This window comes from Trichoplusia ni, chromosome 10, assembly GCF_003590095.1.
Source record: "Trichoplusia ni isolate ovarian cell line Hi5 chromosome 10, tn1, whole genome shotgun sequence".
In the NCBI taxonomy this organism is placed as follows: Eukaryota; Metazoa; Arthropoda; class Insecta; order Lepidoptera; family Noctuidae; genus Trichoplusia; species Trichoplusia ni.
In genome coordinates this window covers 13,380,781-13,408,639 of record NC_039487.1, presented here as the reverse complement: position 1 = coordinate 13,408,639, position 27,859 = coordinate 13,380,781, and the positions used below count along the sequence as shown (strand labels likewise).

General features: G+C 40.9%; 1 protein-coding gene and 2 non-coding genes across 3 annotated transcripts in view; 1 reads left to right on the top strand and 2 right to left on the bottom strand.

The window, feature by feature from the left end:
* Nucleotides 1-27,859, top strand: part of LOC113498231 (talin-1-like) — a 69,004-nt gene that overhangs the window by 22,185 nt on the left and 18,960 nt on the right. The window contains exons 25-64 of the mRNA XM_026878169.1: nucleotides 42-119; nucleotides 7,267-7,382; nucleotides 7,831-7,923; nucleotides 8,244-8,402; nucleotides 8,751-8,961; nucleotides 9,231-9,340; nucleotides 9,770-9,884; nucleotides 10,260-10,337; nucleotides 11,230-11,345; nucleotides 12,843-12,938; nucleotides 13,070-13,237; nucleotides 13,522-13,723; nucleotides 13,974-14,086; nucleotides 14,206-14,320; nucleotides 14,401-14,478; nucleotides 14,566-14,681; nucleotides 15,043-15,138; nucleotides 15,670-15,837; nucleotides 16,018-16,219; nucleotides 16,367-16,479; nucleotides 16,660-16,774; nucleotides 16,847-16,924; nucleotides 17,389-17,504; nucleotides 17,695-17,787; nucleotides 18,195-18,362; nucleotides 18,828-19,032; nucleotides 19,414-19,529; nucleotides 20,003-20,117; nucleotides 20,464-20,541; nucleotides 21,300-21,415; nucleotides 21,830-21,935; nucleotides 22,253-22,369; nucleotides 22,891-23,015; nucleotides 23,939-24,074; nucleotides 24,367-24,444; nucleotides 24,869-24,987; nucleotides 25,355-25,447; nucleotides 25,871-26,041; nucleotides 26,515-26,808; nucleotides 27,416-27,541. Of these exons, the coding sequence (XP_026733970.1) occupies nucleotides 42-119; nucleotides 7,267-7,382; nucleotides 7,831-7,923; nucleotides 8,244-8,402; nucleotides 8,751-8,961; nucleotides 9,231-9,340; nucleotides 9,770-9,884; nucleotides 10,260-10,337; nucleotides 11,230-11,345; nucleotides 12,843-12,938; nucleotides 13,070-13,237; nucleotides 13,522-13,723; nucleotides 13,974-14,086; nucleotides 14,206-14,320; nucleotides 14,401-14,478; nucleotides 14,566-14,681; nucleotides 15,043-15,138; nucleotides 15,670-15,837; nucleotides 16,018-16,219; nucleotides 16,367-16,479; nucleotides 16,660-16,774; nucleotides 16,847-16,924; nucleotides 17,389-17,504; nucleotides 17,695-17,787; nucleotides 18,195-18,362; nucleotides 18,828-19,032; nucleotides 19,414-19,529; nucleotides 20,003-20,117; nucleotides 20,464-20,541; nucleotides 21,300-21,415; nucleotides 21,830-21,935; nucleotides 22,253-22,369; nucleotides 22,891-23,015; nucleotides 23,939-24,074; nucleotides 24,367-24,444; nucleotides 24,869-24,987; nucleotides 25,355-25,447; nucleotides 25,871-26,041; nucleotides 26,515-26,808; nucleotides 27,416-27,541 (5,108 nt within the window). The remainder of the gene's footprint in view (nucleotides 1-41; nucleotides 120-7,266; nucleotides 7,383-7,830; nucleotides 7,924-8,243; nucleotides 8,403-8,750; nucleotides 8,962-9,230; nucleotides 9,341-9,769; nucleotides 9,885-10,259; nucleotides 10,338-11,229; nucleotides 11,346-12,842; nucleotides 12,939-13,069; nucleotides 13,238-13,521; nucleotides 13,724-13,973; nucleotides 14,087-14,205; nucleotides 14,321-14,400; nucleotides 14,479-14,565; nucleotides 14,682-15,042; nucleotides 15,139-15,669; nucleotides 15,838-16,017; nucleotides 16,220-16,366; nucleotides 16,480-16,659; nucleotides 16,775-16,846; nucleotides 16,925-17,388; nucleotides 17,505-17,694; nucleotides 17,788-18,194; nucleotides 18,363-18,827; nucleotides 19,033-19,413; nucleotides 19,530-20,002; nucleotides 20,118-20,463; nucleotides 20,542-21,299; nucleotides 21,416-21,829; nucleotides 21,936-22,252; nucleotides 22,370-22,890; nucleotides 23,016-23,938; nucleotides 24,075-24,366; nucleotides 24,445-24,868; nucleotides 24,988-25,354; nucleotides 25,448-25,870; nucleotides 26,042-26,514; nucleotides 26,809-27,415; nucleotides 27,542-27,859) is intronic.
* Trnat-agu lies at nucleotides 231-304 on the bottom strand. Its single transcript has one exon. It is a non-coding gene; the product is annotated as a tRNA-Thr (tRNA).
* Nucleotides 11,765-11,835, bottom strand: Trnag-gcc. Its single transcript has one exon. It is a non-coding gene; the product is annotated as a tRNA-Gly (tRNA).

Below are 27,859 nucleotides of genomic sequence, written 5' to 3'. Positions count from 1 at the left end.
AAAACAAAAATTAAATAATGAATTCTCCTATAAACACTTAGATCCTGAGAATCCTGACTACGCTACCGTTGATCTGGCGATCAGTACAATATCGGAGTTGATGCCGCAAATTGTCAAAGGTAAAGTATTTCACAAGAGTTGGTTGATAAAATGATCAAACATTTACACAACAAACAAAATATTTAATAAGAATGTGATTGAATAAACAAAAATGTAATTAGAAACCACGAAGGCCCCGACGAGATTCGAACTCGTGATCTCCTGTTTACTAGACAGGCGCTTTAACCAACTAAGCCACGGCGCCTCTGGTGCTTGTTGTCGAAATTTATCTTCAATATCTGTACATCAAAATAACGCAGTCTTTTAATGATAATGATAGTGTATTTTCAAAATATAATGACGATAAGTGTCCAATAAGTAAAAACATATTCACCTTTGAGGTATTCTAGCGTGCGCTGTGAAAACCTCAAGAGTTACTTTTTATAGAGGTAATGTGTGATGGAAATGTTATAATGAATAGTCTAACAAAAGTGCCATAGGGGTTATCTGTATCTTAATTGTATGACTTTATAGCCACAATAGTGGAACATAACTACATATTATAATGATAATCATCGCAAGTAATAAATTGATTCCTAAATAAAAATAGATTCTTTTATCGCTTCCGGTTTGTCATTATATACTTTTTTCGGTGCCACGTTAGTCTAATATTAGCTACTCAAAATAAACAAATATAGTATGTTTGTGCACCAAGCCAAATAAAGATAAGGAAGCTGCTTGCTTTTATCACTGCAATAGCCAACATCTCTTCGATCCTGAGCGCGAAAAGCTAGAAAAGTTGTAAAATAATGTCGAGTCTGGAGGTCGTGGGTTCGATTCCCACCCAGGACAAATGTTTGTGTGATGAGCATGATAATTTGTTCTGTGTCTGGGTGTAATTTATCTATAATATGTAAGTACTCATAATACAAGCTTTGCTTAGTTTGAGACTAGATGGCGTTGTGTGAAAGTTGTGGAATATTTATTTATTTATTGTTGTATATTGAAGGATCTCAGCTTTATATCGCAAATTAAACGACGATGGTTGTAATTTAAATAGATTTATTTTCTGACAACTGACCGGTGCAATTTCACAAAGTAGAATGCATCATTTTCACGTCAAAACTAAATGTCATTCGTTCACAGTGTTGTCATAGACAAATCGATACATTAACCGGCATTCGGTACAATCAAATAATCGTTTAGGTTTATTTATATAAACTGAAGCATAGTTCTCAATATTAATTTGTAGGTGCATACTGGCTAATATTTGATAACAATATCTACACCTTACTTAATTACTTAACCTTACAACTCGGCCATCCTGCTTAAGTGAGTCCTCTCACTTCTCCGGTGTAAATAAATAAAATCATTAATAAACAATTCATAATAAAAAAGTAAAAAAAAAAGGAACAGGTGTATATCTACTAACAATAAATAAAATTGATCATTAAATAAACAACAATAAATGAAATATAAAACAAAAATAGATCCACAATGGTAGCAAAATATTATGGGCTAACTCCTTTTATAAATTCTTTAATTATTTGAGATATTTGGTATTAACACAGTCTGTGCTTGCTAATAATTACTTTATACTTAAAACTAGTTAATTCTTCAATAATTCATCAGTAGGATTTATATTTATCTAATCAGCGTCTATGTCTATCACAATTTCTCATCGCAACTCAAATTTCTCATTACCTGTAATTCTATGTAAATCTGTAATCACAAATTCAATTCACATGAACAGCTCTACAATCTCATTCTTGCACAATCTGTCAAGATCTACAGTCATCTGTGCGGCACCGTTATCTTGGTACCATTCAACATCTGCACTGACCGTTCATGACAAATTGTGCTCGAGTCAAAGGATCTTACTCACTATCTTGCAATCAACTGTGCGACATGATTTCTCATGCCATTCATTATCTGCACTAATTGCTCATATACGATTTTTAAGGAATGCCACCGACATCCCTAATAATGACACACACTCGACCAATTTTCGTCGACCAATGCATTAAATACGATATATAATGTATATCATATTCGACCATATTAAATAATATTATCAATTGCACATTTTATAGTCTATTTAAGTTGCATCATTCTCTATCTGTGTCTATTTCTGTATCTTCGCTCTGATCATTGTAAGTGCTTTCACTGCTATACCCGTTAAAGTTCATCCATGGATAAATTTTATCTAATGCAACGACATTCTCGTATCTCTTTTTACCTTTTCTTGTCAAGGGAGTGTCTTCGACAAGAAATCTGTCATTAGGTAATATTTTAATAATTCGATAGGGGCCTTGGAATTTGGGGAGGAGTTTATGTGATTTTCCTACATGATCTTTGTCTATCACGGTTCTTTCTATCCTAACCAAATCACCTACACTATACTTTGTTGGACGTTTCCGACGTCTATCAAACTGATTTTTGGCGTATTCCTGCTGTTTTTCTATCTTTTCCTTTGCATTCGATCTTAATTCTATTAATGCATCACCGTCTACTCGTTCCGTGGCTTCGGCGATTACATCCGTCAATACATTTTCAGATGCATTCATCAGTTTACAACCGAACAATAGCTCCGACGGACTTTTTCCCGTCGTCTTATTAATAGTAGTATTAATGCCTAATTGAATGTCTCCTATGCAATCGTCCCATAAATTGTCGTTTCTACCATGACATTTTGCACTCAAGGCATCGATGATGGTCCGATTAAACCTCTCGACCTGTCCATTCGCCCTTGGAGTAGCCACTGCATTCAAGATGTGCTTTATATTTAATTTATTAATAAAATTTTTAAATTTTGCACTCGTGAAACAAGAACCGCGATCCGTTATGACGCGCGAAGGAACGCCGAAATAACTAAAATGTTCCTTAAATGCCTTGATTGCCGTTGTTGCTTTAGTATCCCTTACCGCACGTATATTAATAAATTTAGTAAATGCATCTATAATAACAAGCAAATACATGTTGCCTCTCTTTGAGCGAATAAACGGGCCCAGATGATCTGCGTGTAGTGTATGGAATGGCTTCTCCAACTTCGGTATTGGGTGAAGCATTCCTTCCTTGGGACCACCAGGTGTTTTGTGATGCGCACACTCCAGGCAAGCGGAAACGTATTTCTTAGTGAATCTACGCATTTTTGGAAACCAAAATGTGCTTCTTAAACGATTTAAAGTTTTTTCGAAACCAAAATGCCCCACATCGTCGTGATTCATGCGCAGCACCTGCCACCTACAACCCCTCGGAACTACCCATCTCAATCCTTCGTCTAAAACTTTGTACACGTAGTTACCTTTCAACTGATAATTCTTACGCACGTCAGCTACAAATTTGGTTTTGTCATCTTCTAAAATATCTCTAATACGTTTTATCTCACTATCATCACCTTGTACAGTAGCGATCCAGTCTCGTAAATCTACGTGTAAAACATCAAAAACGTTTTCAGTGTCCATATCAGTAGGCTCACTAACAGGTCCACGGCTGAGGGCATCTACGTGAGCCATACGCGAACCGGGTCTGTACTCAATTTCGCAATCGTATTCTTGAAACTGAATCCACCAGCGAGAAATTCGCGGTATAAGGTCCCTCTTTGTTAAAGTGGTACGAAGAGCATTACAGTCGGTGACTATTTTAAATTTTAGCCCCAGTAAATAGATTCGAAAACGATTTAGAGATGCGACAACTGCCAAGGTTTCCAATTCGAAGGAATGGAACTTTTGCTCATCTGCTGTTGTCTTACGACTGTAATACGCCACTGCTCTAAGTAACCCGTCTGTACCCCGCTGCAAGAGAATCCCTGCAACGCCTAGCTTTGAGGCGTCCGTATGCAGTTCGGTTTCTAAACTAGGGTCATATAAAGTCAATATAGGACGTTCAATTAATTTTGCCTTCAAAATCCTGAACGACTCTGCCTCCTCAGTGGTCCATTTCCATTGGAATTTAGACTTTAAGAGGTCCGTCAACGGGCGAGCGATAAGGGCAAAGTCTTTTACGAACCTCCGAAAGAAACTAGCAAGGCCGACAAACCGTCTGACATCATGAACGTTTCGCGGAGTGGGAAAATGTTTTATAGCTAACGTTTTACGTGTCCCTGGGCGTATCCCCTCGCCACTTACATGAAAGCCTAGAAATTCTAGCTCAGTGTAAAAGAAGTTACATTTTTTGAACTTTAGGGTAAGTCCAGCGTCTTTTAAAAGTTGAAGTACCTCCTCTAAACGGCTCATACCCTGATCAAACGATTCTGAAGGAATGAGTACGTCATCCATGTAAATAATCGTGTAGCTGACCTTTGACAGTATTTTATTCATGGTTCGTTGAAAGACAGAAGGGGCGTTTGCTAATCCAAATGGCATGCGTTTAAATTGATACTGCCCATCTGGAGTCACAAACGCAGTCTTGTCTTGAGACTTAGCCTCTACAGGAATCTGGTAGTAGCCTGATGCGAGGTCCAGGCTCACGAACAAGGAATTTCCAGATAATCTGTCGAGTTGGTCGTCAATTATGGGTAATGGGTAGTGTTCCTTTTTGGTTTTATTATTTAAGGCGCGATAATCGACACATAGTCTGCTTTCACCAGTCTTTTTCTTAACTAGTAAGACTGGGCTAGCATAAGGTGAGTTTGACTCGCATACTATGTCCGCATCAATCATTTCGTTGACCATGGACTGGACTTGTCTACGCTCCGGAAGGGACAGTCTATACGGGCGATAAACTACTGGTCGCAAATCATGTAAATCAATTTCCATTTGAACTAAACTAGTGAATCCTAAGTCTTTTAAGTTATCCGAAAAGCACATCTCATATCTTTTGAGCAACTCTTTAAGTCTGTTAACTTCGTCTTCGTTAAGTTGTTTACCATAATTAAAAGTCAAACTAGTGTCAGAATTTTCTAAGTCTATTGAATTTACGCTTAAATAGTCGCTGACACAGAGAGCTCGCGTAACAAGCGTATCTCTCTTTAGACTAACTATACTATCACTAAAGTTCTGTACCAGTATTCTACCTTCTCCGTTTTCTATTTCATATTCACCTGGCATCAAATAATATTCCTTTTGCGGCATACCACGTAGGGAACCATTAACACGAACCGCGCCCGAATATTTGTTTCCAGAGAAGCATGGTAACGGAAATAATTCTTTAGGGGGTATCGTAATATCGGTTGTCAAACTTAATTGTAATTTTAAGGGATGATCACGAGCAAATATCAACGAATCTGTCGTTTTTGTTATAACTATACCCGGTTTCTCAGTGAAACTGTGTCCAATTAAAACAGAATATTTGATTACGCTATCATCAACAATGTACGCGTCGACTTCTTCTACAATATCTTGAATTTCAATATTGACGTTCGAGACGCCCAATGGTATCACTATATTATTGCCTATTCCCCTCATAGTTGGCAAGTTGCTATCAGTCCACGTAATTCCTCTCCTAGTGGCCTCACTATGACGAATCAGCGTACATTGGCTACCCAAATCTACGTAACCTTGAACAAGTTCCCCATTAAGTTTCAAATACATTAGGTATTTACTATCATTCAAAATATGTGTTTCGATACGCATGACATCTTTATCCTTAGGTATATCGTTCTTATTGGTTGAGTCGGATGGGAGTCTGGGACAGTTAATAGACAGATGACCTAATCTGTTACAAACAGTACACTTTAATATCTTTTTAGTACATTGCGAACTGAAGTGCCCGGGTTCATTGCAGTTAAAGCATACAATCGACATTTTATTCTGTGATCTTGTGGTCTTAGTTTCGCCATTATTTACCGTCTGCCTAAAACTATTGACGGGTAAAGACGAGGTAGTGTTATTGCGTTTGTCATAATTAACCTTTGACCTGTCAGGTTCGCGAGGCTGCTGCTTAATTGATTGAAAATATTTAAGGACTTGCTCCGGTTCCTGACACTTTGCTGCTTTCGCACCTAATCTTAACGATCGATCCTCAATCCCGTATAATATACAATCAACCGCACGTTTACCGTGAACTTCGCATCGATTTAGTAAATTAATTTTTTCATAGTAATAATGTTCTAAAGAATCATTAAATTTAACACGTTTTGACAACATCTCGGTGAGTAATTCAGCATAGTCTTCACTGCTCGGGAATGATTCCTCCAGTTTGACCTTCCACTCAGACCATGAGTAAGACATAGATGGGAGAGCCTGATACCAGGTTTTTGCAACCCCTGTCAGTTTTGGCAAGGCGTAGTGTATTATCTGGTCATCACCCCAACCGTAAAGCTTTGCACACTCATCCACTTTATTGATCCACATAAGTATAGTCTGACTCTTAACCATAGGGTCAAAGTCTGGAATCACATTACCTAACATGGGAAATTTATTACCCTGAGGTCGACTATTAGTTAAAGCTTCCACCAACGTGGCAAATATCGCTTGTGTGTCACTATTAAGAACATTGGGGTAACTCACGTGTCCAGACGGTGGCGGTGTTTCTCGTTCGATGCTGGATTTCGAGCGTTTGCTGCGACCTCGCCTGCTGCGTTTCCTATACCGGTCTCGGCTGCGACGACGTCGCCTGTGCTCATAGCTGCTGCTCCGACTGCGATACTGGTCCCGACTGCGACTCCGATTTCGGTGACGGCGATTCGTAGGCCGCTCGTGCGATTTCAAGGAATCTTCATCCGATCGCGGCCTCTGCTCATGAGTACTGCTTGATCTTGAATTTCTGCTTTGGTTGCGTCGACGTTTACGCTTATTGCGCTTACGATTGCCGCTCATTTCATCCATTTACTATTCGATTGATATGCTCCAACTTCCGTGCACAACAACAACACGTGGTTATAAGGTTATTATTTTTATTGAAATTTCTTTAAAATCGTGGGCGTACTTGGCTTATCCCACTTCTGAGATGAAGGATCTCAGCTTTATATCGCAAATTAAACGACGATGGTTGTAATTTAAATAGATTTATTTTCTGACAACTGACCGGTGCAATTTCACAAAGTAGAATGCATCATTTTCACGTCAAAACTAAATGTCATTCGTTCACAGTGTTGTCATAGACAAATCGATACATTAACCGGCATTCGGTACAATCAAATAATCGTTTAGGTTTATTTATATAAACTGAAGCATAGTTCTCAATATTAATTTGTAGGTGCATACTGGCTAATATTTGATAACAATATCTACACCTTACTTAATTACTTAACCTTACAATATCAGATATTAAATTGCTTTTGATTAGATTCGGAATTGGTGAGCTCTGACAAGGACGAGGCGACCCGTGCGGCCATGCTGCGGCAGGTCCGCGGGCTGTGCGCGGCCGCCCGGGACCTGCTGCCCGGGGCAGGGGAACTGCACGTGAGTCTTACATACAGAGTTCATTTATGTGTTTTTTTTTAATAACAAATATAAGCACAATCTACTTACGTAACGAACGATTATCGTGACGACCTCCGTGGTCGAGTGGCGTACGCACCGGTTTCAAGGTGTCGCTAGCTCTGACTGCTCTGAGATTCGATTCCCGGTCGGGTTAATGTAAAAATTTCACATTTCTACATTGTCTCGGGTCTGGGTGTTTGTGGTACCTTCGTTGTATCTGAATTTTATAGCACAAGTGCTTTAGCAAATTACTTTGGGTTCAGAACAATGTACGTGATGTTGTCCGCATTTGAGAGGCAGGCTCGCGACAAAAAGAGTTCCGTACGGAAAGGCTATATAGAAACAAATTGGTTAAATAGCATCTCACTTTTGATATTAGCACAGTAGGATTTTCAAACTAAACTTTTTCTAAACTTAATATCTTTAGGGCCAGAGTGAGGCTGCGTCCAACTTCGCTGCTGCGTCTGGTAAGCTGGTGTTCCTGGTCAGTCCTGGAGCCGACAAGGGCAAGGGGAAATATGTAAGTTTATTATTATTATTGAATACGGTAAACGGCAACCTGTTTATTCCCTCAGAGAGATTTCCAATAATCGTATTTTATTTTATGTAGTAAACTCAAAATGTCCTACTATAGTATTTTTAGGTAATATTAGTACGCTACGCTAGAAATTGCAAGTCTGTGATATTGAACCAAAATCTATCTTTTGTGAATAAATATAAGACTGAATAAATTTTAGGTACTAGTTATGTTCTAGTATTTTATTATTATATACTAATTACCTACGACCTTAGTCGAATTTGTATACGTTGATATATAATGATTATCCTAATTATATCCAGGTGGTAGACACAGCAGGTGTAGCCCGCGACCAGCTATCAGAGCTAGTGTCCCAGGCACAGCGTGTGGGACCCAGGCTGCCCCCCGCGGCCGCCGCCGAGCTGGACGCGGCCTGCGCACGCGCAGGACACGCGGCGCACGCGCTGCTGCCCGTCGCACAGGTATGATATGTGATTGGTACAAAAAGAGGCTTACATTGTAATGGTAAAGATGATATTAGTATGTAATGATGATAATACATTGTGATAAAAACGATTTTGAGACTTCTGGACTGAGGTATAGAGTTCAAAGTTTGTAATACTCTTACACTTGAATTGTAGTGCGTAGTAATTTATACTTGTTTCATATTTGTGTAAGAAAGGATTTTTTGTTCCAAATTATAGGTGCAAATAAATTCATATAGTATGGGTTGTTTGTTACAGCGCTATCGACACTTAATAAAATTTAAAATTTTAACTTGTAAACACCAAATTGATATAAAGTACAAGTACATGTTTCATTTTACCCAGGTGACAGCCCCAAGTCTGCACGACCCTCGTTGCCAAGACGCCCTGACCACCGCCCTGGTCCGCGCTCGCACTGCCGCGTCAGACTTGGTGTCCTGCACGGACCCCCACCTGCAGGACCAGCCCGAGCTGCAGGACCTGCTCCTCCAGAAGCGAGGCCAGCTGGAAGACAGCCTTGAGAAGATCGCTCAAGCCATGCATGTTGGACAACAGGGTAAGGAAAAGTATTGGTTTTTGGAGGGGGGGGGGGCTAGCTATACAAACAGTTTCACTCATTTCTTCCCCGATTCTACTATAATACATAATTTAAATAAAATCAAATCCTTTCTTGATTTTTGTGACAAACACAATAGGGTCTTGCATTAAACACCTACACGGAACATGCAAATTATATTCAGCATATTCTTCCATTTTTCTTAGGGCGAATACTTCCCTTAATGTTCTGTAACACAGTAAATAATCCTTACTACATGTGACCTACAGATAGGTCGAGTTACATCCCGACTGAGCAGGAGAGGCAGAGGCTGCAGTTCATCAGCAGCACTGCGGGAGCCAAGAACAGGCTGGAGGAGGCGCAGCAACAGTTAGACCAGGTCAGTGTACCATACAGAATACAGGAGTTTCTAGAAACAAAGAGAATGAAAGCAAGGTACTTGAAGACAGAGTTTCTGGAAACAAAAAAATAAAAATGCTAGTTTGTTTTTAAATGATGCAATGGTTTCCTCAGGCGTATTTGTCGGGAGTGCCCGGCTGGACCGGAGTTCTTAATCATGAGCTGAATCAGCGTGGTCTATAAAGTTTATATGTGTTATGAATGCCGGAAACAAAGTCTAACTGCCTCGCTTTCACGCCAAAATATTTAATACACAGATAAAGTAGAGCCTGAAAATGTAGTTTATAACTTTGAAAAAAGGTTGAGGGGGTTGTAATAAAGGTCTAAGTTTATATGAAACAGTCGCTTTTGTTAGTATTTTATACAGGACTTGATAAAACTTTTTTTTCAACATGTAATGTTCTTGTAGCCTCTAGTCTCCCAGCCGCTGCCTGAAGCAGCTGCCTCCCCTCTCCAGCACAAGCTGTGGCAGCGTCTGGCGCAGCTCAACGCAGCAGTCGCCAGCCTCGCCGCCGCTACTGCTGGTAATGTATAGGATTACTCAAATATTTTAACATAAACAAAACTTGTCACACGTTGAGCATGTACATAAGTATAGTCCAATACTTGTGGGAAATGTATGTACGCATAAAACTTATCCAGTGTATGTGTAGTTTCGTACTATTCGTCTCACAATTCCTAGACTATTGGTCGGTTCAGGTGCGATGTTATTTTCTACCGTCTTCTTAAAAGAGGAGGTTCTCAATTCGTCTGTATATTTCCTATGTTTATTATCTCGTTACTTTGACTGGATGAACCGATTTTGGCCATTCTTTTTTCATTTAACATAGCTGTAATTTTGTCACAAAGTAATAAAGTTTGACTCATTTTTCTTGTTACAAAATATTATTTTTTCATAGACCGTGAGAACCCTGACTACGCGGGTGCGCAGCAAGCTGTCGCCACCATCAGTGAGATGATGCCGGGGATCGTACAGGGTGAGACCTTCGAATCCATGTTATAACATAGAAATGTAACTGTTGCCTTTCAAAATTAATCTGCTGCGGGAGTTGTAACAAGACAAATTTAATAATGTGACTCATTCTCGGGCATTTAAACTTTTTACGTCTTGGTGGAGCGTGAAAATAGCTCCAGGCCAGATGGAGGGATTTGGACTGGTAAACACGTAAGTAGTTGATGGCGGAGCGGTGCGGTGCGGCAATATACATGATAAATATTATAATTACGTCAAACTTCTCGGACTCACCAGTCGCAGGATCACGGCACTCCAGATATAGGAACACTGCACTCCTTGAGGGTCTATGGAAGCTTATTTTCACGAAACAAGAAAAAAGTTTGCGGAGGCACAATCACGCGGCGAAGATCAAATTTCGGACATATTGAATTTTAACGGCGAACACGATTGTCTATGATTGGCGATGCAGTACCAATTATTGGCTTCTATCGGAACCAAAACTTCCGAGCCATTATGCAGTGCGGGTCTTTGCCGGCAGATGACGCAATTAAAAATTAAACATACATATGGCGCGCAACCACGTCTGTGGCGCAACTGTGTGGAGGCCAACGTCCAGTAGTCGCTGAATTGATTGATTAAAGCCTTTTTCCTCAAAGAGCCTCGTAGGGGTCGATCAACTGATAAATATATTCGAAACTATGATTTGACAAATTATTCTTTCATGGATCTTTAATGTAAAAAGTGTTAGATCCACCGTTTACATTTTTACTGATTGGTGCATTTGGAATATTTAACTTAATATAGAATGTATAGTTCGTTATAGAACTTATTTTAGGATTCTTGCGATCAATTTATCTAGGTCACATCTCTGTTTATACATCGTGATATTTGTTTTAATCCTCACTAATCCTTAGACTCCCGCACTCTATGTGGCACCAAGTCGGAGACAGAACAAGCGCAGATGTTACAAGACCTGCGCGCGCTGTGCGAGGCTACGAGGGAACTGTGTGACAACGCAGGGGAGCCACAGGTACTATATCCATGAAATAAACTTTATTCAGTTAATTGATTATACTTCAGATCTCATGTCACGTATCAAGTAATGGTTTCTTTTTTGTTTTTGGTTGAATTTTCTGTTCTCAATATAACGTTTTTTTTTTTATATTTCTTACGTCGAAACTTAGGGCTGGACATATTTGTTGATTATTTATATTTAACTAGCCACCCGCCCCGGCTTCGCACGGATGCTAATATATTCTACAAAATACAATGCAAAACAGAATTTCCTTGTTTATTTATTTTGATAAGGATTCATGCCACATCGTAACGAAAACAACTTCGAAATAAACGGCTTTGAGGAAAAAAAAATACCAATTATAAATAGATTAAAGATAAAACCTATTTTCATTAAATCATTAAAAATACCAAAAGTACAAAGCGTGACATATATGCATCGGCCGGGAATCGAACCCGGGCCGCCCGCGTGGCAGGCGAGCATTCTACCACTGAACCACCGATGCTTGTGAGATATGAGCTAAATTATCACTTCGGGTGTCTCTAAGGATCCCTATTTGGGACTGTGTATTTGTGACTCAAGTTTAGTTACTTAAAATGTATTATTGCCAACGTGATATCGAAATACTACTATCTACTATTTTAGTCAACCCAAAGTTTAGCGGATCCGCGTGGCAGCAATTTGCCCTACACAAGTATTTTTTTATTTGAAGCCTGTTTTAGATCCCACTGCTGGACAAAAGCCTTCCACATTCACTTCCAGACCTGTCTATCTTTTGGGATTGCTCACCACTTGCGCCTCGCGTATTTGTCTTTACATATTTATATAAATACTCTTCACACACGCACACACATCCACATTCCATTAGTCAGACCACACAGCCAATTTTCAACCTTATTCCTGCATCCGTAGTTTGAATTTACCGGGTACCAAATTACGTACGTCCACAAAATCGTTGCTATTTGTCGTGCGTTTTGCAAAACCACTTCGTCCCCGACATATTTTAGTTTTACCTGCGGTAGTGATTATCCTAATTATTTTCGTTACTCTAATTCGATATTGTATTTTTAAATTGTTATTTTGTAAATAAAATTAAAGAAAACGAACTCATCTTTTGGAAACAACACTTTTGGACATTCTTTTTTGCAAATACTACCTACATAATTTTCAATTTAACAGCCATAAAAATTGTAATTAATATTCTTAATTAAAAAAATGAAACTAAAACAATCTAAATAAATGGCTGTAAATTGGGTAAAAAATAAATCACCTTACTTGGAAGAATTTAAACTTTTGAATGCCCGAAATCACGCCCTGAATGTCGGATATGAAAAACATAGCAATACTTGTTTGTGAGAAATATTTGTCACCGACTATTGGAGAATAGTGATCTCGAATTTGACTACAACCTAATTAATCACGATAGCAATCATTAATGTATGAAGCGCCTCAAATCAAGATGCGAAATGTCCCTCTTATAAAACTTCTTTCATATGTTTTCAATGTAAACAGGGTTTGGGTGTGGCTGCTGCGAAATTCTCGGCGGCGACAGGTAACCTGGTCTTCTGTGTCAGTCCTAGCAAACGCTCAGCTGATCGCGAGCAAGAGGTAAGATTTTTATCACATCGAACATAATGTACAACGTTATTTATCGGTAATATAGTTATACTATGAAAGTGTGATCTTATACTTTTGGTTACGCATGGGTAAAAATGTTCAAAAGTGAATTAATTCCTCAGGTGATAGAGTTATCATCAGCGGCGTGCGGCAAAGCCTCCGAGCTGCTGTCCCGGGTGCAGACCCTGGAGCAGCAGCTGCAGGAGAAGGATCCCGCAGCCGCCTCCGAGCTGGATGCCCGCGGAGCTAGGACCGCTGATGCTGCACAGGCGCTACTGACTGTCGCACAGGTGAGAAGGTGTTTCAAGCGAGTGTCAAATCCACAGCAAATGACGCTTAGGCCATTTGCGCAGTGACAAGTAGTACTCGGGTATCCTATTGGTTTAGTGGTAACTAAACCTGATTGCTAAATCTGAGGTTGATAAGTCGACGAGCAACTAGAGTCAATACTGTAACGTTTTAAAAGTGCCTAGAAAACGGCCTATTGGAATGAAAAACCTTTTGATTTTGTATTCTGACGGTTCGATACTCAGTACCAACATTTATGTAATGCGCTGATTTGTGTCGTGTATAGCTATCAGCGTGCAGTATAGCGGACGCGGGCTGCGCGGCGGCTGTGAAGTCAGCGGCGGAAGTCCTCCGGGGCTCCGCGCGGGCCCTCACCGAGTCCTGCCGGGGTCATGCTGTGCAGGACGAGGGGGTCCTGCTGCGACAGCGGGAGCAGCTGGAGGACGCTATCGACAGGCTGCTGCAGGCCTGCAAGAAACAGGATGATGGTTAGTAAGAAAGTTAAATTAAACTACTACACTGCAGAATTAGATTCTTACACATATTTTTAATACTAAATTAACTTACACCATTTGTGGCTGCTAGCAAGAATGGTTTTTGTTTGAAGCATTTTTTTATTACTATTGTAATTGGTCTAAAATTGAGAGTTTGAATTTATTTTCTCAAAACATTTTGAGAACACCCAAGGAAGGATCCTTTCATTAAAACTCTATAAAATTGACATCTTTTGTCTACCAGGTCCTTCGCAAGAAGAGAAGTCAGCCCAGCAAGAGAAGAAGCGGCTCCAGTTCATTAGCAGCGTGTCTGGAGCTAAGAGTCGTCTGGACGCCGCCGAACAACAACTTAGCCAGGTTGGATAGCACATATAAAATACTTTGTACAACAAATTTGGTGACCCAAAAAATACCCTTATTAAGAAAATTATAAATAAATAATTATTTGTATAAGAGTCGGTACTTTCTATTCCTAGCCACTGGTTTGCCAGCTGATGCATCCACAAGCTGGCTCAGCTCTCCAGCACAAGCTGTGGCAGCGTCTGGCGCAGCTCAACGCAGCAGTCGCCAGCCTCGCCGCCGCCACTGCTGGTAATGTATAGGGTATTAGACCAACTTTCATTTCCTTTCGACCATTAGGTACACACATAATACACCTATGTTTGATGCAGATCGCGAGCACCCTGACTACGCGGCCGCGGAATACGCTACGAAGACCATCTCAGAACTGATGCCAGACATTGTTCAAGGTCAGTTGTATTTAGAAATAATAAACATACTTGTTTTCCTGTCTTCCAACTCACTAAATGTACGATATAATGTATGTTACCTCGTAGACTCCCGCACTCTATGTGGCACCAAGTCGGAGACAGAACAAGCGCAGATGTTACAAGACCTGCGCGCGCTGTGCGAGGCCACGAGGGAACTGTGTGACAACGCAGGCCAGTCCCAGGTACTATGTTTTTTTATTCGACCCACTGTGTTCTACTACTTGGCAAAGACCCAGCTCAAATCATTCTAAGATCCTCTATCCTGGGCCATATGGACCTAGCTCACTTGGTAGGCGTTTATAGGCTGCCTTCCACTGTGTGGTGACTTTTGCCTAGCGTTATTATACATGCGGCTAATAACGTGACCCGCCCGATCCCGTTTTAGCCTGGAAGCCTATGTGCCGAGAACAATGTTAATTTAATTAATTGAACTCACATTCTTCGACAAAAACATCATGATGTACAAAGCGCCTTGGAAATATACCTCTCTAAGCTTAAGCATCTACCTTTAATTCTTCTTTTTCATTACATTTCTGCAAACAGGGTTTAGGTGAGGCTGCGGCTAAATTCTCGGCAGCGTCAGGCAACCTGGTCTTCTGTGTCAGTCCTAGCAAACGCTCAGCTGATCGCGAACAACAGGTACGATAGTCACTCGGAATACTCTAACTCGAATAATGCAACTTACATTTATTTATTTATTTATTTATGTACACACAACATTGTAGGAATAAAACAAGTATAAAAATGAAAATACAATAGGTACAAAGGTACTGCTTATTTCTTAAGAAATTTCTGCCAGCAGACCTGCGACAGGAGATAAGAAAAAAGGAAACATAGACACAGTGTGTAAAAAAAAAATAAAAAAAAAATATATATAGGAAAAAAAGAAGTACAATTTATATCAAATATATACATGGATATATACATATATATATATATATAAAGTTACATGGATGAGGAAATAAGACTATCTTACTGAGGCGAGATAGTGTTCTTTGACACGACGTTTGAATAGGCTGACAGATTGGGAGCCACGAATGCTAGGCGGTAGGGCATTCCACAGTCGCGCTGCATGAACAGAGAAGGAGAAGGAATAGAAGTCGGTGAATTGTAAATTCTACACTGGTACTTCTGAAATGTTAGGACATTTTACATTTAAAAATTCCTCAGGTGATAGAGCTATCAGCCGCGGCCTGTGGCAAAGCCTCCGAACTGCTGTCCCGGGTGCAGACCCTAGAGCAACAGCTGCAGGAGAAGGATCCCGCAACCGCCTCCGAGCTGGATGCCCGCGGAGCCAAGACTGCTGATGCTGCACAGGCTCTGCTAGCTGTCGCACAGGTGAGACGTTGTTGCAAAAGGGTTTCAAATCCACGGTATATGACGATCACGTATCCGAACAGTCCAGCTGTTGACTACCCTGATAGCGTAGTGTAGAGTAAATCTGAGCTCGATAAGGCGACGGTTCGATACCCGAAACCAATATATGCGTGATGAGCTGATATATTGGTGTATGTACAGGTTTCAGCGTCCAGTATAGCGGACGCGGGCTGCGCGGCGGCTGTGACGTCAGCGGCGGAAGTCCTCCGGGGCTCCGCGCGGGCCCTCACCGAGTCCTGCCGGGGTCATGCTGCGCAGGACGAGGGGGTCCTGCTGGAACAGCGGCAGGAGTTGGAAGACGCTATCGACAGGCTGCTGCAGGCCTGTAAGAAAGATGATGATGGTTAGTAAGATTTTGAAAAATTACTCTAGTGAAGAGACTTAAGAACTTACATTGAAAGTTTCAATTGAATTACTCAAGACATTTCGAGAAGACCCAGAGACCTTTATATTCAAAATTCTATAAAATGAATTTAATTCTGTCTAACAGGTCCGTCTCAAGAAGAGAAGTCAGCCCAGCAAGAGAAGAAGCGGCTCCAGTTCATTAGCAGCGTGTCTGGAGCTAAGAGTCGTCTGGACGCCGCCGAACAACAACTTAGCCAGGTTTAATAACAGAACAAAAACATTCATCACTCTTTTTTAGTTCTTTAATAAATGTTAGAGCATCAAGTTCTTAAAGTTCCACTGGTCTAATCATGGGGCTGCCCTCACACCGCCAAACCTCTGCCGAATTGGTTCGAAATAAATGCTAGTCTAATAAAGGTTTGTTCTGTCTGTCCCAAGCCTCTGGTCTGCCAGCTGATGCAGCCGGCAGCTGGCTCAGCTCTTCAGAACAAGCTGTGGCAGCGTCTGGCGCAGCTCAACGCAGCAGTCGCCAGCCTCGCCGCCGCCACTGCTGGTAATATATAGGATTTAAAGACATTCTTTTTTAGTTTAAGTACAAAATATCTAAATATTATTATTAATCTAGATCGGGAGAACCCTGACTACCCAAGCGCAGAAGATGCCGTCAGAACTATAACTGAACTTATGCCGTCAATTGTACAAGGTTAGTTACAACACAATAAGTCAAAGTGCTATAGTACCCATTCATGGCGTTATTCATCGGACTATACTGAAGTATGTTTAAAAAAACCAGTTCGATCAATTGTGGGGTTGTAATGTAGCATAAACTGATTAAGTACTTGTGATCATTTATTAGAAAAAAACTAAAGATGTTTTAGGATCAATTATAATCGTAAAGATTTCCTACGAAAGCACTGAAACTAATTAATTTTAACAACTATGTAACCTAAAATTTAGTTTTATTAGTTAACGGCAATTTCTCTAAATTCATGGTAAAATTTGTCATTAATGCTGTGCTAAAGAAATATAGACCCTATATTTTTAGAGCTCTCTGGCCAGTCACTTATACACATATCCTTCAAGGGTCGAAAGGGTTTCAAACACGACGAAACTCACTCTCATCTCACCCCAAACTCGCATCTACTTACCCCATGTTATATTCCACAGATTCACGTACACTATGTGGTACTAAGGACGAGGCGGGCCAGGCCGCCATGTTGAAAGACCTTAAAGCTCTGTGTGAGGCCAGCAAGGAACTGTGTGACGGATCTGTGCAGCAAGAGGTAAGCTCAAATCAACTTTATTATCTTGACGCAAGAGCCCAATTTTGCATGATAAACTGTGTTACGTGTGTAGTTATTGCCACAATTTTGGGACATTTTGAAAAGACGTGAAATCGACTTTATTTCTAAAGGATAAAGTTCTTTTTTGTTTGTAATAGTTTCGGTTATTGGTATCACAACATTATTCCAGGGTCTGGGTGAAGCTGCTGCCAAGTTCTCAGCAGCATCAGGCAGTCTAGTGTTCCTCGTTAGTCCATCTAAAGAAAATCTACTTGAACAACAGGTGAGTTAGCTTCTGTAAAGTTTGACAGTTAAAATAACTGTATATTTGTTTATTTCTGTATGTGTAAACAGACTATTGATGACAGGTTGAGGTATGTTTTTGAATGGTCCTCTACGTTGAAACAGCTGGACCGATTTCGATAATTTTTGTATGGAGTATGAATAGTTTTTAAGTCCCGTGGGTCTCTAACGTGTCTAAAAAAAATCTTTGAAAAAATCACGTATACATATAGGTGTTTACTCACAATATTTTCCTTGACTATTTTATGTAAGAGATAATTACCTAATGGTACTCACATAAATCCGGAAAGACATTGGTGCGTGTCAGGATTCGATCCTACGACCTTTGACTTTTCAGGGTAAATAAATCAATATGAGGATTTAAATATTAAGACTTGTGTTATTTAGGTCATAGATCTTACATCGGTGGCCTGTGGCAAAGCCTCCGAGCTGCTGTCTCAGGTCCAGACCCTCGAGCAGCAGCTACAGGAGAAGGACCCCGCAGCCGCGGCCGAGCTTGATGCCCGCGGAGCCAGGACTGCTGATGCTGCACAGGCTCTGCTAGCTGTCGCACAGGTGAGATGTAATCATGTCTTAATTCTAAGTAACAACAAACAATGTCTTTTGTATCGTATATAGGTATAAATAATAAATAAATTCAAAAATACCTGTGGAATGATGAATAATCCACTTTGATTCCATCCAAGCCAAGCAAAAATCTAATAAATCTCGTATCGCAGCAATGTATGTTTAACTTTGTCTTTTAGAACTGTTTCGATCGAGTACTGACTGAAATCGTAAGAACTTTGCCATTTCCCAGAAACTAAAAAACTTTGACCACACCGATCTCCGTGTGGCAATAGTCACTACTCAATTACCCAGTACGTGGGGTTCGAACAAGCGTTGGATGATTCACCAATGCTTTTCTAATTGTGTTTGTGAACCCCGACACAAGATTTACAAGATTTATAGTCTTAAGAACGATAGCGGTTTTCTTTTTTAATTCTTAAAATAACTTATACTTCTCTACACCATACCCAGGTGACAGCTCCCAGTCTAGCGGACCCTGCCTGCGGCACAGCATTATCATCTGCTGTGGAAGTACTCCGGCAGCGCTCGCAGCAGCTGACTGCCTCCTGCCAGCCCCATGCCGACCAGCAGCAGCAGGAGACCCTGGCGACTGCGCAACAGACCCTGGAGAACAGTCTCCAGGACTTGCTGAAGGCGTGCTATTCTGCTCAGTCAGGTAGAAGGAGTTTAATCTTAAATTAAAAATAAGTCTGCGTTTTCTTCTGAAATCAACAAGCTGATTGCATGAGAAGAGTAATAGTTACAATACTCAAATAACCATTCGATTCGTCCAGTATTTACCTATTCCCCCCTAACTGAATAAATGAAGATGCATACCAGTAGCTGGTATCTATATCTGCCCTTGCCTAGGTACAGAAATTCGGTTACACTCCGCAACTATGCGGAACTACCATGAATAACTATTTTTTTACCAATGAAGACCTTATGTATACTCGATTTACTTGGTTTTATTTACACGAAAATCTTATTTTTTACCAATTATTACCTAAATTATGATTGATTTGTTTGAATTATATTCCATGATTATAATATGTAGTCCCAGCCCCGGCGGTGTCGCTCTCCCCACAACAAGACAAGCAGCGTCTGAAGTTCATCAGCACTGTCTCGAGGGCCACCGGACGACTGGACGCGGCCGAACAGCAACTCGAACAGGTAATATACTGGGACAGTCTTTACAAATCCCTTGATTACAGCCCTTTTAGCCAAAGGAGATTGCTACAATCTTTCACGTTTCACTTTTTGTTTCTAGTCAATAAAGAGTATTATTAAATGATGCAACGGTTTACTCACGCGTTTTTATCGGAATCACATGACTAGTTTCCTATTCACACAGAGTCCTTAACCATGAGCTGACGCAAGGTGGCCGCGAGTTGGAGTAAACCATGCATTCATTAATAATGATTCATGCTCACGACAGATTCATCTTCTACGAATATTATAAACGTGATCTGTGTCTTTCACGCAAGTGAAACTGAACTTATTTAGACGAAACTTGGTACGGAGATAGTTTATAACTTCATTAGCACATAGGATAGCATTTTATGTTTCCGTAATCATTTTCTATTTGTTGCGGATGGACCCGATGGCAAGATTTGGTTAAAAATAATGAGTATTGTATGTATTAGCCTCAGCTACGTCAGCTGTTGAAGCCGGAAGACAGCTCGCAGCTGCAGCAGCAGCTGTCGGGCCGCTGCCAGCAGCTGGACGCAGCCGCCGCCGCGCTCGCTACTGCTACACAAGGTAGGGGGGACTGGCACTGGGGAGGCTAAACAACGAACACACTCATAGACTTGTGACGAGGATTCCGAGCATATAGGACAAAGGAAATAAATTTGAGGGCAGAATTCGACATACCTATAGATGGACGAGCATGATATGAAATCCTAAAAATTACTGAAACTCTCAAATAGAATAATCTTGTTATTTATTTTTTCAAGTAAATATATTCAAAAATAATTTTTCGCAAAGCTGTAAAAAAATCTAATTAAAGCTTTCATGATACATCGAAATCGAGTCCGAATGTAATGTATATGCAACTCCCGTCGACACAAAGAATTTAACTTGGTTTTTATATTTATCTAACCAGACGCAAAGAACCCCGACTATGCGGCTGCAGAGCGAGCTGTCATCACCATCACTGAGCTGATGCCGCAAATAACTTACGGTACGAATCTCATAACTATAAGAATTATAGCTTTAAAATATAGAAACAACTGTCAGTTGCGAACGGGATATAAGGCGTTGAAGGGTCCAGAACAAATGGGCTAAAGAATAGCAATTATCATATAAAATACCCTTCAAATTTGTGACTGTGCCAGCTAATCCTATATTTTCATTATTATTTTTTTTGTATCCCTACAATATACGTCATTTGTGAATGTTTAACTGTATAACTATTATGGTTCATGATAGACATTATTTTATCAGACGGACGGACAGATGAACACTTAGTATTTTATAGGGTTCCCTTGTTTCCCCTTGGGTATGGGATCCTAAAAACACGCACCGTCTGGTAGCTGAAAAATAGTGAGACAAGGCATACATTTGTTATTTACGTCGCCACAATCGCATTGTGCGCGTTGCGCTACAGATGCATTGTTAATGCGCACATCGGAAGCAAAGATGCAGCGTGACACCGTTTTGAGAATGTCGACATCATGGTCTGATGACGAAGGTTTCTTGTGGCGATTAATAAAATAAAAAAGACGCTATGGGGTACAATTATCGACTTACAAATGTATGCCTGGTGTGCGGCCTATTTTTTGGCCGGGGTAAAACTCTAATAACTTCAACCCGCGGCGAGGGGATATGTCGGACTCCCACCGACTAAAAACCTCCGGTTCTACAGCCTGAGCCAGAGCCATGGGATAGCTCCCGCATGCTCAGCGCGACTCACCTAATAGTTACATCACCTATCCGCAGCCTCCCGCGCCGTGTCCAGTTCCCTGGACGCGGGCTCGCGCGCCGCCCTCCTGCAGCAGGCGGCCGCGCTGTGTGGCGCCAGCCGCGCGCTGCTCCGCGGTCAGGGACAGCCACATGTAAGCCAACGCACTGAGCGTCACGTGGCAATACGACAAGCATTTATATGATCCATGAATGCATGTCCTAAATCTGTATGTTTCTGTGTATGTGACTTGAATGTTTATAAACCACGCGAGACAAAGATAAAAATTCCTTAATGCAGAAGTCGCTCTAAAAAAAGAGAATGCTAGCTGCGTTTTCAAATCTGAAATAGTCGAGTGCCCGTCGAAATATTCGTAATTAATTTTGGATTAACGTTATTCACAAATTACACAACTGTCGTCCTTAAAAAGAGTGGTTAAGTCAATGGATTGATGAGAAAAAAAGATTTAAGAGTCCGCTTAGGATAGCTCCCACTCAGCAGTTGACAAATGTACTCATATTTCGTACATTTTATTACATTAATTAAATAAATTTTGATTTGTAACTAGGAGTTACACGATGCTTCGACTAAGCTCGCAAACGCATCGAACAAGCTGCTGTTTATCATCGACCCCGGGCACAAGACTGATGCGAAGCAGACTGGAGATCTTCAGGGTAAGTTCATATTGAAACAGAAGAATAATAGAAAAAGAAAGTATGGTTGTTCTAACAATATTGACTGCACGGATGGCCTAGTGGTTGAGAACTCCACACTATAAATATGCGCTATAGGTTACGGGTTCGATTCCCTTGCAGGACAAGCGTTTGTGTGTGTGGGTGTCTTTATGCATGTGATTATTATTTTTTTGAATCCGTCGCGTCACAGGTAATTACTTCATAAATAACCATAATAGGGAAATAAAAATCTCTTCACAACCGAACTTAAAATTCTATTATATCTTGTAATGCTATACCTTCTTCCTCGTGTGCAGCCGCCAGCAAGCCAGTCCCGGGCGTGAAGCCCGCGGTCCCGGCGCGGGGCCCGGCGCCTGCGCATGCCGCCGACACGCAGGCCTTCCTCAACAGGCTGCGGCAAGAGGAGATTATCGGTGGGTGCTTACTTATAATGTGGGATATTGGGTTTATAGAATAAAATAAAAACAATTCGTCTTCAATTTTCATTCATAACGTCCTACCAAACGACACCAAACTGATGGTATTTTCATATTTTTCGTTTGTCCCGTCTTCCGTCATATTCCACATTACACTCACACATAGCTCTCGATCTTTTACATCTTGTTCCTTTCCGTTTCCTCCACTCTGATTACTCTAAAAACCACCCCAGGGATATTGCTTTGCTATTTTCAATATTTAGAACTTATAAAGGGTGGCTGGGCTCAAGCTAATTACTAAACTCGAGCCCAGCCACTTGATTGGATGTCTGGTATAGATCCTAAAAGCCAATTCTTGTTTAAGGTTTTTTACGTTAGTACAAAATGTCATAAAAATTGGTTATTTTAGTGCGGACATTATAATGTAACGAACATACATACATCAGACAATCAACTCAGCTTATGGTATACATAGGTTATAAAATCAATCTTCAATCAATTTTCAATTCTCTGTTCAGATAACAAAGCCCGCGTGGTATCTATGACTCGTATCGACGCGGCGAGCTCCGCCACGCAACAGTACGCGCGGCTGGTCGAGGATATCAACAAACAGCTTGACAACGCAGAGAAGGAACTTAAACAGGTAAGCACTCATAACATTAAAAGCTTTATTAAATGATACAACTCTCACTAAAGTCTTGAAATATTCTTAGTAGTTCAGGGAAGGTTTGAACGGTGAGAAACTGGAAAAAAATGCGAAAACAAAAAAGAAAATCAAGAACTGTAAAATAACCACGAGTTGGGGTACTACGCGGGTGAAACCGCGGGCAACAGCTTGTTATAAATTAATTCAAGAAATGCTTCTGGTCACGTATTTCACTATAGAATCATGCGTGCCTTGTAAAATCCGAGATTAACCCGAAATATTTTTTTATCGTACTAAATGAAGTGTGCTATGCGTAAACTTAAATCTCTTATTACCGATACTTTTTACATGGGACTAGCCCGCCACATATGCCCGTCATTACAACTCGTGTAGACCAAGATCTACAATGAAACCAACGAAAACCACCGAAATACTTAAGTTCGGTGTATCCCAGGGGAAAACAATGCCTTAGAACTCGCTACGAAATCAATCAGAAATATTAAAAGGAGTAAGAAAAAAACAATTTCCACTTCCCATCATAGCGAGCGGGCGACAAGAAAAAAAAATAGCTATTTTCAGCAAAGAATAGATTGCCAACTGTGTTAAGGGCAGTCGATACTTGTGTCATTTCACGTTTAACTAAGTACTTTTCACCTGGTACGATTGTTTACGAAGCAATTATTCTAAAGCTTCCCGTGTGCTCGATAGATGGCATTGACATAGAATTGATTCGCGCTATGGTTTCGTTCACACGTGAAGTATAAGTGTCATCGGGATCAACGGTAAAGGTGCTTGCTCCAGGAAAGTACACCGGAGTTTTATTTTTATGGCACTATTAATTCTTGCGAGTGTACTATACAGGTCAAACTTCCTTAAATACCATCTCAGCATTTAACAATGAGTATGTGATCTACCCGCAGCTGTCTGACGCGGCCAGTACCGCCAGCCCGCGGCCGGCCGGGCCGAGCGCGCTGGCGGTGTGGGACCGCGAGCAGCGGCTGGAGGACGCGCTGGCCCGCGCCGCGCAGCAGCTGGCCGCGCTCGTGGCCGCCAACTGTGAGGGTTCTTACACATATTATACGAGATAGGCTTACTGCTCAAAACCTTTGACGAATAGAAAGTTCTATCACAAATGTTAATGTAAAATAAGAGCCAACGACCTCCGCGGTCGAGTGGCGTACACACCGGTTTCAAGGTGTTGCTAACTTTGAAGTGAAAGGCTAGCATTTTTATGTGTATCTATCATTTTTTTGTTTATAAACAAGGCTGTCTGACGGTACCATATTTAAACATTGTAGAGTACTGCAAGTATTTTTAATATGGTCATCTATGTTTTCTTGATTTCCAGATACTGACAAACTGGACTACACTGCGGCTACACAGCCCACTGTAGCTTTGTCGGAGGCGGTCAAAAGTATCGTTGATGGTAATATAATTTTCAAATCTACATTACCTACAAGCTGCTCCCCGCGACTTCGTCCGCGTGGTTAGAAGATATAAGTTAGGAATTTTTGAACGGAAGCCCTCGAAGATAAATATTTTTCCCCGTTTTTGCCACATTTTCCATTGTATCTTCGCTCCTATTAGTTGCAGCGTGATGCTATATAGCCTAAAACCTCCCTCGATGAATGGTCTATTGAACATAAAAATATTTTTTTAATTTAAACCAGTAGTTCCTGAGATTAGCGCATTCAAACAAACAAACTCTTCAGCTTTATATATTAGTATAGATTTGAAGATCACTCTTAGCTCCCATAAACTCCCATTGTGATACCATGTTCAACTTGATCGAATCTTGGACTTAGTGGTGTACGATAAAGAATATTCTCTTCTATTCTGTTCTGTACCAGACGGCGGTGTGATCAGCGGCTCCCTGCAGGCTGCTGCCAGGCGCAGCTTCCTGCAGGACCTGCTGGGGCTGTGCCACTCCACCAGGGCCGTGTGTGAGGCCGCCAGCAAAGATAGGAAGGTCAGGAGATACTCTTAACCCTACACGTGTTTTGCAGTTAATGTGTACAGTTGTATGAGATCTGTAGCGATAATGAAAAACCAATTGATATTTTATCAATTTCTTTTTGACGTGATTTTGATGTTTTGCATTTAAATAAGACTACATTTAACAAAATAAATTAAATTGCCAATAATTTAAAGCCGTGTGATTCTTTTTCATAGATTTTAACTGAATAAAATTTTACTTAATCATCACAATTGTGACTTACGATACATTAATTAAAAATTAATTATCAATTTATTAAAAGGAACTATGTATCCTTGGACGGCGGTAATTAATTAACTAAGAATGATGGTATTATTAGATGGTTGATATTATTTGGCAGAAATTGAACGACTCCGCGATAGCATTCGGCAATCAGTCCGCCAAGTTGCTGCGCGTTGTCAGCTCTGACGTCAACCGCACCATGGAGAAGGAGGTGCGTATGTTATCATATCAATCTTTCCGAGCTTCTTACTTTTATGAACTAAACAGAAGTAAAAAGAAGGAGGCGGATGTCCTGCATGTTCGTTCTTACGAGGAGTGAGGGGTGGGCTTGGGGTAAACGTGGGAGTCCAATAGGATATATGCCAGCTAGAGTTGTGCATACGAAGGCATTCCCGTGGCTCTAGCCCTCTCTCAGGTAGTAGAAGAAGCTCGGGGTGTCGGGAGGAAGTCATTACTGTTTCATCTCGGAAAAAAATGTAAAAAAGACTAGAGCTTTATTACATTTAAAAGCCTTATAGTGTAAATCTATAATTTTTGACTAGAACATAAGTCAATATAAAAGTAACGCTCTTCTAAATAACTTCAAAATCCCTCTTATTTTTGTCCTTTGAGTTTTTATAATGTTCATTAACAGGTGATATCCCGAGCCAAGGCTATCGGGGACACAGCCTCCCGCGTAGCTCTGGAAGCGGGCGTCGTGGCCGCTGACGACTCGGTGAAGTTCGAGGACCGCCACGTGCAGGACATCTGCACTGCCGGCGCGGCCTGCGTGGATGCGGCCGGGAAACTCGTCTATACTGCCAAGGTGAGTGACTGCCGGGGAAAGTAACCATGTGTAGGACATTTGTATTTCTGTCGTAGCCTGCGTCGATGCAGCAGAAAAACTGGTTTACACAGCCATGGATTTGACTCCGGAAGGTGAGAATGTGTAGAACATTTTCATTATTGGCACAGCCTGTATTTTTGATGTTGCAGGGATGTCGGTTCTGCTAGGAATGGTGACGATGTGCAGGACATTTTGTACTGCTCCCACTGCTGGCACAGCCTTTGTAGATTTGTAGTTTTTATTACTTCTACTACTACTTTAGACATACACAAACATACCGGTAAATCTTGCCTGACGATTTTGAGTGGTTGCTGCAAAAAAAAATCAAAAGAGCTGCCAATGAACAATAAATACATTTTCTTTTATGATGTGCCATGTGTTTATCCTTCAAGTCTACCTTACGTTTTGACCTGTCTTTTTCTGTTATGTAACATTTGTATTTGTCTCTACAGCTGGTAGCACCAACAATCCACCACACGACCTGCCAGAACACCCTCACATCATCAGCAGATAGCCTCTCATCATCTCTGACCGCCTTCTCCAAGACCTTGACTCCGCTGACATCCGCTCAGCATCCTGGAGTCCAGAAGCTGGTTGAGGAAACGCGGAGCTTGGAGGAGCTGGTGGCCAAGCTGAAGAGTGACGTGAAGGCTGGAGACCTCGGGAGGAGGAGGGAGGTGGATAGAATGGTGGAGTTGGATACTCCGCTGAGACAGATGACTGTGCAGATCATTGATAATGCCAGGGTTAGTGAAGGATTTAAACGTTATTTGTGATTTTAGATTAGATTAGAATATTCTTTGTGGAATTACGCTATGGAATTACAGCAGTGATTCTTAATACATACAATGTTAGGGTACAATGGCGTTCTTATCGCTAAAAGCGATATCTTCCAGACAATCTTTGGATGGACAGGAATACTATCAGACAGATTTTAGTGTAAATAAAATTTAAACTTCGGGCTTCGGAGGACTTGATCCTTCTACTCTAGGCTAAACACACCAGTTCCTTTATAGAATTAGCTCCCGAGGAACTTTGGAGTTTTGAATAAATAGAATAAAATCTTAATTTTACTTTTTAACATATGTTGTACGTTGTCAGTATTTTCGTTCAAACAATCAGTCATAATTAGAAGTTTTTCGATAGCAGATTATATTGTACAATATTTTGAAGAGAACAACAAGAAAACAACAACTTTATCCTAATCAACTTTAACTAAATCACTTAAAAAAATATATCTCTTTAGCACTATACTTCATCTTTCAGTGACTCTCCGACTATGAACCCTTTTCTCGGTTACCTCTACATTCCTCGTTATATCTCCTAAATACTTATATACTTCGTAATATATAGAACATGTCGGAGTACGGCGACATATCCCCGGATCTCAAGCAGCAGTACGCCGCGTACAGCAGCCGCCTGGCGGAGGCTCTGCATGCACTAGACTTGGCTAACGCCAGGTACCAGAGAGCTGCTCATGTGAGTATATATAAACCACGCCAAAACCTCTGCGCGCGTCTTTTCGTGGGTTCGATCCCCGCGTAGGGCAAGCATTTGTGTGATCCATGAACGCATGGTATCTTAGTGTATGTGAATTGAATGTTTGTGAAACCCACCGCGACAAAAGGATTAAAATCAATAACGCGGGAGTCGTTTTCTAAAAAAAACTTTCCTAAACCGTAATCATAGCTACTTATTTTATAACTTTATTAAATGGTGTAACGGTTTACTCACGCGTATTTATCGGGGTAGCCCGACTAGTTTCGGACCCAACCGGAGTCCTTAATCATGAGCAGA